The sequence below is a fragment of the Ochotona curzoniae genome, unplaced genomic scaffold (assembly GCF_017591425.1).
Source record: "Ochotona curzoniae isolate NIBS_2020 unplaced genomic scaffold, NIBS_Ocur_1.0 patch378, whole genome shotgun sequence".
Lineage (NCBI taxonomy): Eukaryota > Metazoa > Chordata > Mammalia > Lagomorpha > Ochotonidae > Ochotona > Ochotona curzoniae.
This window is the reverse complement of record NW_024466948.1, coordinates 165853-182653: the sequence shown is the minus strand read 5'-3', so window position 1 is coordinate 182653 and position 16801 is coordinate 165853. Positions and strand designations below refer to the sequence as shown.

At 46.1% G+C, this 16801-nt stretch overlaps 1 protein-coding gene across 1 annotated transcript in view; it reads right to left on the bottom strand.

Moving 5' to 3' along the window:
• LOC121167496 (outer dynein arm-docking complex subunit 2-like) overlaps positions 1-16801 on the bottom strand; it is a 148228-nt gene that overhangs the window by 107823 nt on the left and 23604 nt on the right. Inside the window, exons 5-10 of the mRNA XM_040996937.1 lie at positions 14518-14664; positions 13345-13554; positions 6625-6867; positions 6213-6323; positions 3647-3801; positions 1949-2191 (exon numbers count right to left, since the gene is read on the bottom strand). Of these exons, the coding sequence (XP_040852871.1) occupies positions 1949-2191; positions 3647-3801; positions 6213-6323; positions 6625-6867; positions 13345-13554; positions 14518-14664 (1109 nt within the window). The remainder of the gene's footprint in view (positions 1-1948; positions 2192-3646; positions 3802-6212; positions 6324-6624; positions 6868-13344; positions 13555-14517; positions 14665-16801) is intronic.

Genomic DNA, 16801 nt, shown 5'->3' with positions numbered 1-16801 from the left:
TCTCTGCCCCATAAAGAGAACAAAGAAGTTGACTATGCACCGAATGACCAGGACATCTGAGGAGAAAGATTGAGCTCGTGTTAGCTGGCAGCACATTATGCCTAGTTCAAAATTCATAACATTTTCTGGAGTGCTTCATAAATTCCAATTGTCACTATTTTCTTCTTTAGGATAATACAATCTTTCTTCCACTTTTGATCTTTCCTGTAGTTGTCACACCTCTGGCCCTAAGTCAAACTTCTAATAAGAAAATTCTAAAAACACACTTAGTATATTTACTGATGTGTACATATCTACTGCCACCTCATCATCCACTATCTTAAAATTTACCCCTTTATTCCCTAGCTCCCCAACCTAGGTTCAACCATTTTTTCCCACTTCTATTTTGTTGTTTTAAAGACAAGAAGCTTTAAGCCTCAAAGTAAGAAAAGAGTATGATTGTCTTCCATGACCTTTTCTCAAAATGATTCAACTGAAAGGGCACAAAATAAGGATTTCCTGGAAAGAGCTGTAGCAAGAAGAGTTTGAAGCCCCAGCATGGAGAGTAATACAAAAATGTTAAAAAGGCTTTTCTGGCACCCACCGGATGACCTCATAATGCACTGCAGAGACCTTGTTAAAATAAGATAAAAATTTTGCAAGAATGAACTCTGATCTACAGGAATAAAATCCAATATACGTATTAAGAAGTGAACAGTCACCAAGAGTGGCAAGCAGTTGGCTCAGGGATCACGAAGAGATGGCTTAGGACCTCCGCAGCCCCTTCCAGTGAACCTGGGCTTGAGTCCCAGCTCTGCACACCCTGGGAAAGCGTGTGATGGTTCAGATGTTCGTGTTCCTGTCACCGACATGGAGGCCTAAAAGGGAGTTCCTATCTTGTGACTTCAGCTGCCCCACTCCAGCTGATCTGGGCATCTGCGGAGTGAACCAGTGGGTGGAAGGTCTCTGTCAGTCTCTGACTCCTCTTTCCAAATAAATAAACAATGGCCACAAAGGCCGAGCACAGTACCCCATCGAGGAGCTGGAGTACTCAGGCCATCTTGTGGTGCTTTCCCACACACATCAACAGGCAGCTGGATCAGACGCTGACCAGCTGGACTCTAACTGATCACATCATCACAAAAGACAGCTTAAACCACTGGACCACAGTGCTGACCTCTTTGCTATCGTCCTAAAACTGTACCACGGTTAAATCTTTTTTTCCTAATTAGATAATCACGTGCTTAGCTATCAAGATCAGAGATTAAAATCCTTTCTTTACCTCCACAGGTCACCTTTTTTTTTTTTTTTTTTTTTGATACTGAAAATCTGGCTACTGAATTGGTAAGAATTAAGAATACTACAGAGGGCCCAGCATGGTGGCCTAGCAGCTAAAGGCCTCGCCTTGAACGCGCCGGGATCCCATATGGGCATCAGTTCTAATCCCAGCAGCTCCATTTCCCATCCAGCTCCCTGCTTGTGGCCTGGGGAAGTAGTCAAAAACGGCCCAGAGCCTTGGGACCCTGCACCCATGTGGGAGACCTAGAGGAAATTCCTGGTTCCTGGCTTCTGATCGACGCAGCACCGGCCATTGCTGTCACTTGGGGAGTGAATCATTGGACGAAAGATCTTCCCCTCTGTCTCTCCTCTTCTCTATATATCTGACTTTACAATAAAAATAAACAAATCTTTGGAAAAAAAGAATACTACAGAAACATAATCAAGAATGACCTACGACCCCAGCTCCTTAAAGAGAATAATTCTTTTTGTTGATTGTATTACAGATTTCCACGAGAAACTCAATACGTGGCACTGTAAATCCTTCCACATTTTCCAGCTCTGCCCCGCATCTCACCTGAAACAATTCATGATCTGGGAGCAGCATGCATTCTCACGACTGACACTACCTCCCCCAGCTCTCACCTAGTGCCCTCCTCCCGTCCATCCCCCGGTCCCCGTTTCTACTTACGCCATACTCTCGGGCTCGACTGCGCAGGCGCCAACTGCTTTGGTGACATTCACGAGAAGAGCCTGGTTTATCCCAACGAGGAGGTTCACCAGCGGCTGAATGCCACCACACCTGCGGACGATGACGCGGTTCTCGTGCTCCTGGCAGCATTCCCCCAGGGCTCCCACCACGTTGATAAGCACTTCCTCAGGCTGGTTCGTCAGAAGTCCCACCAAAGTCTCAATGGCTTTATACTCCCGAAACCTAAGTTCATCAGGGCAGACAGAAGATTATTTACTGTACAACGCCATCTGGTAATATTCAAGGTAATCAAAGTCGTTGAACTTCGACAATATGTTCATTCACCCCATACATCTCTATGAAGAACGCAGTAATTCATCCGCATAATGAGGTAGCTGATTTGAAGCTTGGCGCCCATGCCCAGCCACCTGCTGCAGGCCTGTGCCCCTGGTCTCACTGCATAGCCATGGCTTCACCCACCTCTGAGCTCTGCACTTCCTTTCTGCTGAGGTTTGCCCTTCAGAGACTATTTCACATCAACAAAACACTCTACAGGTTGAATGGGAATAAATTATACTTTATGTAGTGTTGCTTTTAGGCACACTAAGCGTGACTTCATCGAGCCTACTTGGGTTGAAAAGGCCTCCCACGGTTGGCAATCGCTTGCACATCACTATTGTCCATCTGTCTCTTCAGTGTGAGCTTGAGGGAGGATGTGAAAGCTAAAACACTCAGATGAAAGTATGATCCACACAAACACTTTTTACAAAGAGCTAGACATTAAAAGATTAAAATAAAGGTAACTCTAAAAATAATTTTGTTTCAATTTCAAATTAATTTCAATTTCATTGAAAACAATTCAATGAAAACTATTTGAAAGTAGTTGTTCCTTGAAAGCAACTGATCGTGTCTCCAGCTGAATGTCCCGAATGTACCAAAGAGGTTGTTGTGACTCATTGCTGTTGCAAGACTCCAAGGCCCTTTTGTTCTCCACAGTGGGCTATTTCAGGTTTTTAGCCACATTCTGGGGAAGGATGCAATCCCCAGCCACTCTGAACCAGTCCAGACCTTTCTGCGAGTGTGATGCCTGCAAAGAAGGGTCAAGGAGCATCCAGAGGCCACGCTGTGCTAAGCTGTCCAGCCCAGGAGGGCTTACTCAAGCCTTCTAACCACAGCATGGTAGTTAGGTTGGGGCAAGATCTGCACCAGGTCTGCACGTGTGGTGATGAGCACTTACCCTCTCACACAGCCCTTACTCCCTAACATGAAAGACAGCTGTCCTAACCGGCTCCAGAAGCTCCCTGGGGCCACCGTTGCTGCAAACACATTCCTTTGTATGATAACTCCTTCCGGTAACTTCCTTAGACCTCACCAGAAAGTGGCCCCGCAAAGTTAGGCTAGTTGTCAATCACTGTTTATCTTTGGAAAAGGGGACTGAATGGAACCATGTGCACCTCAGAAGATTCCCTGGGAAATTCACCTCAACTTGGGGTGGACTCAGCGGAAATATCAAGGCTGCTTCTCCTATCCGTGGCTGCCATATGCAAGGCCTGGAAAATCCTTTCCCTAGCATGATGGGGTCAGGGTGCTTCCAGGGAGAAGCATGAAGGTGTAGCCCCTTTATCTCAGCAGCATTAAACTAAAAATGTAACCCAGGGGACAGGTATTAACGACAGCCTGTCAAGTGCCTTCTCTTACTTGGCCACATTTTCCTTGCTGATGGAGCACTTCCATATTGCCCCCGTGACAGCAGCCAGCCGTTCCTTGTTGTCAGTCTTGCTGAGCAGGCTGGCCAGAGGCTTCAGTCCTCCATGCAGTCGAACCAGTTCACGGGTGTCTTCGTCCTCAGCACACTAGAGAGAAGGTCGGACGAGAGGTGGCCATTGAGCAACACACTGAGATTTGCGATGGAGGTGCGAGCGGCCTCCACTTGAACAGCTATCAAAGTTCTTTTTGAGAGTATCATTTTCTGAGCGCCCCTTTGGGTAAAATCCATTTCTCCTCGACACTAGCAGCTGGGTAAGGGTGAGCAACAGCGTCTGGCACACTTGGTGATTCTGCCCAGCCAGTTCTGAGCAGCCTGAGCCTCCAATCAGACAGTTACAGGTGAGTAAGTAGCCTGGGACTCCCACGAGTGGACAGAGGGTTTCTGCAATGATGCAGCCCAGAGCTTGGGCTGGGGAAACCACAGCAGAGAAGACAGATGAGACACAGAGGGTTGGTACACTGAAGAGTTCCTGCAATGGAATTTCTATGCCCGAAGCAATAGGTTACAGGAATAGTATGTGACATTTTATTCAAATATGTTTATTCATTGTTGTGTCATCCTGGAAGTAAATATTTACTACACATATGTTTCTAACTGATTGTTGTTGTGGGATTCCAGCACCAACAGAGGGGGAGTCTAGTGCAGATGCTGCTTTTCCCGTAAGCATACGGCTTTTCTCTGGGGCTGTGGCTTGCAAATATGGCCTGATTCCCCTACAAGGGCCACTCGAGAAGATCCTCATCACAAGGTACAGCAGAGGCCCCTGTCATGCTCATCTTCTACCTGTGAAATTTTTCCCCAGTGGTAACTTTAACAAACTGAACCAGAGATAGGCATTGGCCTAGTGGTTAAGATGTGTGCTTGCAATGCCACTCCAGAATGCCTAGGTGTGAGTTCCAGGTTCATCCTTGGTTCCATATTGCTGCTGGTAGACACATGAGAAGGTACCAGATGATGGCTCAAGGTGTTGGGCTTCTGTCATCTACATGAGAAACCTGGATTGATTTCCTAACTCCCAGCTGTTGCAGGCATTTAAGGAGTGAACCAGTCAAAAGGAGACCTTTCTGTTCTCTGTCTCTCTGAGCCTCTCAAATAAATTAATTTAAAATGTTAATTAATTGGTATTCCTAACTGACTCTTCTCCTACACAAGTCATGCCTATATATTCTAGTGTGGTCTCAAAATTCATACACTGAATTCTAATTCATAGTACCTCATAATTCAACTATATTTGGAGACAGAGAGTTTAAAGAGGCAATTGCCGAGGACGAGGTCATTGGCGTGGGGCCTGATTCAACAGGACTTCTCTTTTTATAAGGTCAAATGATGAGGACAAAGGTGTGGACAAAGAGAGCACCACAGGAGTTCAAGGAGATGTGTGATTTTCCACCAAGGGGAGAGGCCTTGGGAGCAGTGCCCTTGACCTCATGCCGCCAAACTTCAGACTACAAGGAAAGCAGTGTCTTCTAGGGAAGTCCACACTGATGGAAGTACAAGTGGACTGTGACAGTCCCTACTGGTACAAACCTGCCCTAGGGATCTCTCTCTTTCTCTCTTCTAATTTTTAAATTTATTTCTTATTTATTTGAAAGGAAAAGAGACAGAGACCTTCTACCTGCTGATTTACTCCTCAAAAGCCTCCCAACAACCAGGGCTGGAACAATTCTAAAGCCAGGAGCCCCAGAACCCACTCCAGGTCTCTGTGCGAGCAACAGGAAGCCAAGCATTGGACCTAACACTCGCTAACATCCAGGGTGCCCACTGGTAGGAAGCTGGAAGCTGGAGCAGAGCCCAGACTCAAGCCCAGGTGCTCCCAGAAAGGGACAGAAACCCCTGAAACCCCTGAGCTGCTGTTCCAAAGTCTGGTCTCAGGACTCTATCAGCACATTCTCTCGTTTCCAAGATCTCACGGCTTTCTTCTTAGAAATCTACTCTCATTTGCTCTAAGACGGCATGACCACCACAACTCAGACACAGTCAGCCAAGGCCATCTTTCTCTATTATAGTTAATCTATTTTTCTGGCAGACTATGAAATTTATAATCCACACAAAAATGTGAAGATTACAATAAGTAAACTACTAAAAATATAAGCAGTACTGCAAGACACACAGCCGTCCATCTTTTCTGCAGCAGATAATGTTTCCCAAGATCACAGTGTCAGGACAGGATTACGGAAAGCAGTATAGGGGTGCCTTGTACTTGTTAGCAATGTTCACCCTAAGTCAGTGCTTTCAGGGGTCAGAGGAGCATACATGCCTGAGAACGTAAATGGTGAACTGCGCTGAAGCAAGCTTCTCTCTAACACATACAAGGACAGCACCTGCCTTTATTGCACAGCAGTGCCTGGCAGACCAGGAGTGCATGCAAATCCCCCTGGGTACTTGAAGCAGGTGTAGACCCTGGAGCGCTTCTCCAGGGAATGGGAATCGTGTTCACAAACATCGCCTTGAACACCAGGAGGAAAAGCACAGTGACTGCCGGGAGGATTACCCCACCTGGTAGATGGCCATGGCGCAGTGCTCCTGCAGTTGCTCGTTCTCACTGTTCAGGTTCTTCACTAGATTCTCAATGATCCTTTCAGCTTTGATGGCTGCTCGGTAGTGTTCCTAGGTACATGAACTTAAACATTCAGGATAACACATGAAGGTAGGTATCTCTTTAACTATGTTAAGAATTAGGCTGAGTAAACCTTCCTGGTAAACAGACACACCACAATCCAAGCTAAACATACTATATAACAGAATTAGTCCACATTCAAAAGACTACATCACACAGGTACTACCACATTGATCCTCTTTCTAATCAAATGCTGACTTCTTGCAGACAAAATCATTAGCAGTCACCATGAAACGTAAGCATCCCTTTTTGACGAGGGAACAGCAAGGGACGCACAAGTGGCAAGAATACCTCTGATGCACATTCCTGCAATGTTCCCACCACTGGAATGAGCATGTTTTCATGTGACGTCTTCAGGAGCTGGGCCAACAAGGGAATGCCCCCGGCTTTGCGAATGGCTTCTTTGTTGGCATAGCTCTTACTGCAGCTCCACAGTGCCAGCGCCCCGCAACGAGCCACTTCCACCTCTCGGGTCTCGTACAGACTGGACTGAGGAGGCTCTGCTGCAGTCTGAGCACAGTCCAGGAGAGCAACCTACAACACAGAAACCAACACACATGCGCATCTCAGAAACAGAAGCACACACATCCTTCATAGCTTCTAGTTTGCTAGTAAGCTCACTCCCATCACAAACTGGCATCGCAGCACAGCAGGTTAACACATGGGCATCCTATATGAGTGCTGGTTCAAGTCTCAGATGCTCCGCTTCCCATCCAGCAGATGGGACATCTTTGTCTCTCTTCCTACCTCCCTATAACTCTGCCTTTCAAATGGACAAACAAATAAATCATGTTTATAAAATGTATCACATGCTAGTCCTTTGAATAACTTGGTTCTCTGCACTGTCTAGCAGCCAAGAGAAACAAAGAAATAAATAAAACCCTTCAACATGCCTTCTCTTCTCCATTGCCTTCTCACCTAGACCATACCCACATTTTCTTAATACAGCACTGATATTTATACTGATGACATTTGTAAACCACATCCTTATCCTGACTATCTCAGAAAACCAGACTCCCCAAAACCTTTAGAACTTTGTAAAGATGACAGAGTGGCCCATCTACTCTTAAAGTCACTGCAGCTCTTTGGAGGACGCAGCCTTCCCCGTCAAACCACAGAGCACAGCTGCCAACCTCCCTTGTTCTCTTGTGATAACTGAAGTCCCTGAGTATCTTTTGGGGAAGAACAACTCACTCTAAAGATACAACAGTTTGTTCGTTTACCCCTTGAGGAAAGTGAAGCCAGCTGGCCAGAGCTGTGACGAGCACCCCCAGAGGAAGCTGTCGGTCACCGGGAGTCGAGGCAGGAGGGACACCTCACTGTCTTTTCCAGCTATCATCTTTGCGTGTCCACTCTGTTCGTTCTGCAGGTCACATTCCATGGATATGGCCCATAGACACAGTGGTGGCCATCAGAGCCATCTACAGAAAGGAGCAACCCATGCTAAATAGAGTCTCTTGACCCTCAAAACCAAGTTCCTGGGAGAAAAGTCCGGTGGGATTGGCTTACGTTAGGTGGACACTCACAGGCATTATGGCCCAGAGGGAGACAGAGACAGAGTCGCTGGCTTCCAGGGACTCAAGGTAGGAGGAACAGCAACACGGGAAAGCAAGACTAAGGCCAGGGGATTGAGCGCAGGGCAGGCCAATTAAAGCACTTTACTACTAAAGCTCTATCCTTGTTTTTATATACTCAGCTCCCTTGGACTCACAGTACAGGGGCCTGTGAGCACCAGAGCCACCACCCTCCTCTCCCTTGGGTCCAGCCACACAAAACACTCAGAGTTGTCTCCCAATTCTAGGTGTGTACAGATGCAGCTTCATCTTCTTCCAATGCTTTTTCTCACCTAGCAAACACCTCTTCAGCTTCCCAAACTCTACAGGCAATGCCTCATCTCCCCAGCCTCCCCCAGGAGCCTCCACATTAGATACCATTAGATATCCTCTCTTGTGTGTTCCTCTCCCGTTCCCAGTACTGGCATCAACGCAATGTCTGAAATTCACCACTCAGAGTTTCATTCCACACTCCACCAGCAGGAGAGCGAGATCTCACTGTGGTCAGAACACACTGATTCCTATTCCTGTCATCCAGTCCCGTACCTGGCACACACACAGACACGCAGTGCCACTCAGAAAATGCCTGGCATGTTTCCCGTTGGAATGCCAAGAATGCTGTCGGTGAGAGGAGCACAGGGCGTGTACACTCCCACTGGATCCTGCAGGACTTGCCTGCCTGTCTGCCTGCCCGCACTCTCTGCCAGGCTTCTCTCTAGATGCTGCCCTCTGGCTCTGCAGTCAGGCCCACCTGCCCAGCGCCCTCTGCCTTGCTCTGACGCTGACCTCAGCGCCCTTGCTCTAAGAGGACACAAGCAGCCACCTGGGTACCTCAGTGCTGAGTGTTCCCTTTCATTTCACAGGTTAGTTGGGGACCCCTGCCTTTGGCTCATCCGTGTCTCGCAAAAGAAGACCAGATGTCCAATCGTTATCTGGATTAGTTCTGCAGCTCTACAGTGAGATACCTAAGAACAAGCAACTCTGGGTGGAAGGAGGTTCACACTCCAAGACGGGGCCGGCCCCACTCTCTCAGGAATCTGGTGAGGCTGGACCATGGCACCCTTAGAGGATGCATGGAGGATCACGCGGCAGGACAGAGGCAGGAAGAGAGTGCTTGGATCAAACGCAGGCCATTGGAAAGGTGGATATACAGAGAGGAAGATCTTCCGTCCCATGATTCACGATACTATGCCAATCTGAAGCCAGGAGGTCTCCCATGCGGGTGCACAAAGCTTTGGGATAGGCCACAAGCAGGGAGCTGGAAGGGAAGATTAGAAGCCCATATGGGAGTGCAAGGCGAGGCTTGCGCCATCAAACGCAGGCTTTTAAACTAACCCTTCTGTAGAAGCCATCTCCTGAGGCACACCTGCAGTGACCTAAGGCCCTCCTGTAGCTTCAGCCTCTTAGACAAGTTAATTGGATTAAATGTCTATTTCTTAAGTACCATTAACTTATGAATTTGGGATTTAAAGAGCTGTCTGAGTCCAGGAATCTAATTTTATTCAAACTAGAGCATGATCCCTGGCAGATTTGTTTTCAGCACCACAACTCTAAGTCTGTTGTTATACTGGTCTTTTCTATTTCTGTGTTAGCCATCATTTAAAATCATATTAAAAGTTGGGGCCAGTGCCATCATTCCACATGGGCAACATTTCATGTTTTGGCTACTCCACTTCAATCCAGCTCTCTGCTTGTGGCATGCGAAAGCAGAAGAGGCTGGCTCAAGCTCCTCAGGTCCCTACATCTGTGTGGGACACTCAGAAGAAGACACTCCTGGCTCCTAGCTCATTGTTCAGAAAAAAAGCCATCTGGGCAGTGAACCAGTTGATGGAAGAACTCTCTGCCACTCACTCTCTAAGCGATTCTGCTCTTCAAATTAAAATAAAATCTTAAAAAAATAAAATTCTATCAACATTTGTGTTATCAGCTTGGTTAGGTAAGAATGATTGTGTAAATATGAGGCTGCTTCCAAAAAATTTGTTGACAATGGAACTTGAGACATTTATTTGCATGCAAAAATTTTGAGATTCATGCCTTTCATTTCATTAAATGCATAAACTCTCCATACATTTTTTGTTAAGTGAATAATGGAAGAGTCTGTTTTTTGAAATACTTTCAAAATTACAGAAAGCTTGTAAGAGTAATTCAAAAAAATTTTATGAACCGTGTGAGAATAAGTAGCATATGATACTCCATCCCTTCTGAATTCATTTGTGCCTAATTCTGACTTTAAAATGGACATTCTCCTATGTGATAATAAAACAAATCTACAAACATCAAAATCAGAACACTCGCCTGGGACTTGGTTCTGCCTGATGTGATCAAACTTTACTAACTGCACTAGCAGTTTCGGTAACAAAAGGACCCAGTCAGAATCACATGGTGCATCTAGCTGTCACTGAGTTCTAGCCTTCTGGCTCACCTTGGAACAGCCTCTCTGTCATTCCTTAACACTTTGGTTGACAGCAGGCTGATTACACTGCAGCATGTCCCTCAGATTATCCATATTGAGCAAGATATGCCATCAGGTGACACATGGTTTCCGTGTGTCTCCTCCGGGAACTTTCTGAAGATCCACTCATTTGAGGATACAAGATGCAGGAGATTCCCATAAAGACGTATTCCAGTTTCATATGACATGGCTCATTGTGGTAATGTAATGGGTAGATTTCCAGGAGGCAATCACTTCTACCACATGACTGTTTTCTGTAACGTGACTAATGATGATACTAGAAACAATTGTGTATTTCTCCTAACATATAAAGATTGTCTGAAAAGTGGAGAAATTGTGTAACAATGACACAGATGAGCTAGATGCTGTACTTTTCTATTGATATACAACTAACCATCCTTTGCATCTTTCTTTCCAGACAAAATTGTCTTATTTTTGAAGCAAACTTACATTTTATCATGTTCTACAGATGAAAAGTAAAAGCGTAGTTTCTTTTAGTAAATTTCTTAATATACCTGTCAGTATACACATTCATATTAAAATCCATGTCAATCCAATAGGCAGTTAGTACTCCTTCATATAAACAAGGTACTGGACCAACTGCTACGGAATAAGACATGTCCCTTGGGGTAGGATTTGATGCAATGGTTAAGATGCAGGTTGGGATGCCCTGTTACACTTTTCTTCCAGTACACACCCTGAGAGGCAGCTGCTGACAGCCAATCTGGTGGTCAATGATATGGGAAACTCAGATTAAGTTCTTAGATCCTGGGCATTCAAGAATGAAGCCGTGAAAGCAAGGTGATTGTGTGCACGTGTGTGTGTGTGTGTGTGTGTGTGTGTGTGTGTGTGTGTGTGTGTGTGAAACAAAGTAAAAAAAAAAAATGGTGGGGCAAGGCGGGTGGTGCAGTAGCCTAGTGGCTAAAGTCCTCGCCTTCTCATCTTGTACGTGCTGGGATCCCATATGGGCGCCAGTTCATATCCCAGCTGCTCTACTTTCCATCCAGCTTGTGGCCTGGGAAAGCCCAAATCCTTGGGACCCTGCACCTGTATGGGAAACCTGGAAGAAGCTCCTGGCTCCTGGCTCCAGGCTCCAGATCAGCTTAGCTCTGGTCATTGCAGCCACCTGGAAAGTGAAAGAGCAGACGGAAGCTCTTCTTGTCTTTTCTCTCTTTAAACCCGACTTTACAATAAAAATAAATGAATAGTTTAAAAAAAAAACAGCTTAAAGATATGTTCCTTGTGTTGAGGAATCCACATGCAGAAGGAGACAGAAGGAAATGGGGACAGCAAAGGAAGATGAAAACACATTTCTTGAGGGCATTCGCTTTCTTAACACTTCTCCCTGACATGGCAAGGGTGGGGAGCAGAATGCTATTTTTTTTTCCCTGTGGGGAGGCAGTCAGTGAAAGAAATCATTATTTTTTTCTCAGTACACACAGAAGACAGACTGGCAAATGTGCGAACAGAGAAAAGAAAATCGGCAGCCATCTCAGAAAAAGCCACAACATAAAATGTTGTTTCCTTTTCTGCATGTTTGGGGTCAATACTGCTAGGAAGGCCTTTCAAAACGGGGGTTCACAGATGCCAATGGTTTTTCACCCTGTTCTGAATTTTGTGCAAAATCAAACATTGTGCTTTTCATTCTTCTAAAGATGCTCTCCCAAAAGTTCACACAAAAGCCCATTATCTTTTTTTTTTTTTATTGGAAAGGTAGATCAGATTTATGTGAAAAAGATCTTTCATCCACTGGTTCATTCATTGAGCCAGGCTGAAGGCAGAAGCCAGGAACTTCTTCCGGGTCTCCCCTGTAGGTACAGGGTCCCAAGGCTTTGGGCTGTCCTCTGCTGCTTTCCCGGGTCACAAGCAGGGGCTGGATGGGAAGTGGGGCAGCTGGGGACACGAATTGCCACCCATATGGGATTCCCAGTGCTTTCAAGGTAAGGATCTAGCCATGGAGCCATCACACAGGGCCCAGGTGCTTCTTATCTTCGAATTCCATTTTTCCCACAAAGATACTTGAGCATGCTCATACACTTGAAAAGCACAGTGGTGACACCTGACTCTAGATGCCAATTATGGAACAATAGCAATTCTCCCACTGGTTACGGTGGGTCAGCACCTGGGCTCCCTGAGGTTCTGTTTCCCAGTCAACAATACTACAACTCTGTACCCATAGCCCTGACTTCTCAGGGCATTCCTCTCCACAAGGTCTCCCTCTCAGAGGTCAGGGGCTACAGACTGCTTCTCCTGGCACAGGTCTCACCACGCCTTCCCAAGTCTGCACAACAAACTCATGCCATTAGTGACACTGTTTCTCAGAGATGATGTTGGACATGCTTCGGGGCTGCTTCTTAGTAGAAATATATAAAAATATAAACAACCAAGTTCAGCAAAATCATGCTTCAACACTATAAACAGCTAAATACTAAAATGAAAATAGACACGAGACAGCTGAATAGTAATCTATAGCCATTTTGAGGTGTATAGAACCCGGTTGAATATAAACCAAAATTGAAATGTCTATGAAGAAGTCACAGGATGTAGTTGAGAACCTGCATTTTCCTATTAACATATTGGTTAATCAATACCATGTCAATTAATGCCATAATGTTGTAAATTGTTGTTGATGTTATGTTGGGGCTTTTAATTGATTGGGATGATACTTTGCTGGCTTTACCTTCAGACCAGAGATGGCCTCACCAAGAAATCATTGAACTCACTAGGATAATAAGACACTGGACTTTATGCTTGGTAAATACTTCCAATGAAAGAATCTCAACTGAATTTGAACTGTGGTAATACAAAAAGGTGGAGAAATCCACCATGGGGAGAGGGTTTGGGGAGGGGTAGGGGGAATCCCAGTGCCCATAACACTGTGTCACATAATGCAATAAAATTAATTTAAATATATATATATATAAATACATTCTCAAGCTGTGATACCAAAGAGGTCTAGTGGGGCGGGCCAAGGTAGGGGACGGGTGCCAACACCTGTGCACTCACCAGCTTGGTGATGCCTTCATGCTGTCTCACCACCCGCCGGGCTCGCCTGAACTTGGCAATGTTCGCAATGGTCTCAGCTGCCAGACATCTTAGAATCTTGTGCGGAGAATCGAGGATATTAACCATAACTGGTAAGCCCCCAAGGTCAACGATATTACGTCTGATTTGAGGATTATGACTGATTTCCTTCAGGATTTTTAATGAGCCAATCTATGTGGGGGGGGGGGAAGTTACATATGAATGGACATTTAGTGTATAACCGGTGCTATGTGTTCAAAAATTCCGAGTCTACCTAAAAGCCTTCCCCAATTAAGTCCTGTAAGAAATAGTTTCCATCCTGAAGGGTTACACACATCCTCCATGTTTTCCCTCATTTATGCGAAGCAACGCTTCCCCTGCAGGAAGACCTAGAAACTGCTGGAAAAGGGCAGAGAAGAGAAGCCAGGGGAGTGAGTGGCAGTCAGAAGCAGCAGCACCTTCAGCCATAGGCAGAGAGCGGGGAAGACACAGGCAGCTAGGAAGCACAGACCTCTCAAGCTGAGAACCTCCACACCATGGGAGGGAGACCCCACAGCCTCTGTAGATGTAGGACAGTGGGAGGGTACATGTGGCAAGCTAGACAGGAAGAGCTGAGCTGGAAGACTTTTCTCACAACTTTGGAGAGCCTTGCATTGTACTTCTACCCCTTTCCTGTCAAGCCAGCACACTTCCCAGGATGCACCTGCTTGTCTCACGCCAGGAAGGAGAAGGTGCCATGTAGCCACGTGGAAGTTAGGTTCTGTGTGGTGACAGCATTGAACCTCGAGAAAGCTCCATACCCCGCTAGGTCCCAGCCAGACTCCATCTCATTTACATTTAATTAGGGCACCACCCCCACCACACAAAAGTGACTTCCTTTGTAACTTCTGGAAATCTGGCCCTTGCTTTGGGGTCCTTTTCTGGTCTCCAAATGACCACCTCCAATTCTGTCCCACTTGCGACAGGGATCTGTCTACGTGGCGAGGCACAGGCTCACGGCTCAGTCTTACATCCACTCTCTCACTTTTGATAAAACCTACTCTCCCTTGTGCACTGTATTTAGGCCTCTGCTTCTAATTCTTACCTCCAGGGGATCAAGAACTTACAATAAAACTTAAGATCCCTATTCCCCAAAACAGTAACACAACCACTCACCTTACACTTGATTTCATCTGTGTCCAGTAAGTTTATTAACACCTCGAGGCCTCCCACATCTCTGATGGCCAGCTGGCAGGTCTCCTGGGATAGGTTGAAATCCCGCATCGAGGATAGCACGATCACCGTAGTTGTCTGATTTCCCCCCTACAAAGAGGCAAGGCCACACGTAAGATCATGCAAATGGTTAGGAAGCCAGGATCTAGGCTCACTCCATCCTTCTGAAGTTCTCCAAGTGGTTTATAACTTGTCCGATAGATCCTGCAGAGCAAGAGCAGCAGTTTGGGAAAGCTGTGTCTAAAGCATCATAAAACATTGTTTCCATTAAGAATAGGCACTGGGGCCCGGCATAGTAACCTAGCAGCTTAAGTCTTCACCTTAAATGTGCCACGATCCCATATGGGTACTGGTTCTAATCCCGGCAGCTCCACTTTTTATCTAGCTCCCTGCTTGTGGCCTGGGAAAGCAGTCGAGGACGGCCCAAAGCCTTGGGACCCTGTACCCGCATGGGAGACCCTGAATAAGCTCCAGGCTCCTGACTTCATATCAGCTGAGCTCTGGCCATTGCAGCCACTTGGGGAGTGAGTCAGTGGGTAGAAGATCTTCCTCTCTGTCTCTCCTCCTCTGTGTATATCTGACTTTCCGATAAAAATAAATAAATGTTTTTTTTTTTAAAGAGTAGGCATTGAAAAGCAGTTTCTTCAGGAACAGAATATTAAATACAGTCGGGGCGAGTCCGGAAAGTGCAGCAAGGAGGCTGATGTCTGGCGATTAATTCTTACTGCATTATGGAGATCATCACCTAGGCTCCTGGCATACAACTCTTAAAACTCTTGCCACTTTCCAAGTGACAATGCCTTCTGTGTGCCACTATGGGAGCCACTGGAGAGAGAAAAGCCAAAGGGTATCAGAAGATTAAGGTTAGGGCTGGCACAGTGGCATATCAAGCTAATCAGATGCCAGCTTTGCAGGTGCTGATCCACATCCCAGCTGCTCCACTTCCCATCCAGCTCCCTGCTTGTGGCCTGGGAAAGCAGCAAAGGACAGCCCAAGTCCTTGGGTCCTTGCACTCATGTGGGAGACCCTGAAGAAGCTCCTGGTTCCTGCCTTCAGCCTGGCTCAGTTCCAGCCATTGCAGTCACTTGCAGAGTAAACCAGCTGACAGAAGTTCTGTCTCTCCTCTCTGTAACTCTGCCTTTCAAGTAAAAATAAATCTCACATACACACACACAGATGAACACACACACGCGTGCACACACACACGGAGACATGGCATTGGGACGGAAACCGAGGCTCTCAGGTGTGGGGCTGGGGATGGACACAGCCCAGGCAGTGTCTCAAGCAGCTGTGCCTAATGCTCACCCTGAGCTCTTCGCAGTCAATTGACTTTAAAATATTTTTTTCTGCTATTATGCATACATATTAGATTTTCATAGGCACAACATTTATATAGGAGTTGGGCTAATTATTTTTAGATCAGCATTATTTTTAAAGCTAAAAATAGCAACTTCAGTTACTCCCAACTCATCTATAATCTAAACGAAAACTGCAATAACTTGTCTTGAAACAGTGATGGACCCTCTATCCCTGTCTCTCCTTCTCTCTTGGTAACTCTGCCTTGCAAATAAAAACAAATCTTTTTTTTTTAAAAAAGTGACCATGGAGACCTTCAGACGTGCTCCTCTTTCTTTCTCCTTTTTAGAAAATTCTTCCCCACTTGTAGCAGTGCCCAGAACTACCCTTGGCGATGTCACGATGGTGTCCTCTTTCCACTCCATCCTTAGTGCTCAGGATTACGCTTGGAAGGACAGGAGCCTTATCTGGCATTTAAAATATGAAGTCACCCTCTGAAAGCTTTCAGCAGCTCTTCCTCCTTTCCTATCAAGAGAAATGTCACCAGCCCTCACTCTCCTACAGTTGGATCTGAAATACCAAAGATCCTTTCTCTTCATTACGGTGAGGCTCATAACCTCCCTCTTCGGGGACACACGTCCCCCTCAAGCCAGCACTTTGCGGTGCACTTTTAGAGAAACAAAAAGCAGATGTTTTGCAGAGGATAATTGTAACGTTGACCATTATCACTGAGAGGGAATGAAATCAAGCAGAAAAGGCAGACACAATTACATCAACGGGACTCTTTTGCTCAACTTGAATGGGTCAATCAAGCCAGAAAGGTAGGTACTTTCACTCAGAGTCTGCAGCCCCAAATCGAGAGCTTCAGATGAAGGGAGTTGTGGCAAGCGGGACAGCCCTGGGACATGGAACGGGTGGTGCCTCACACGCG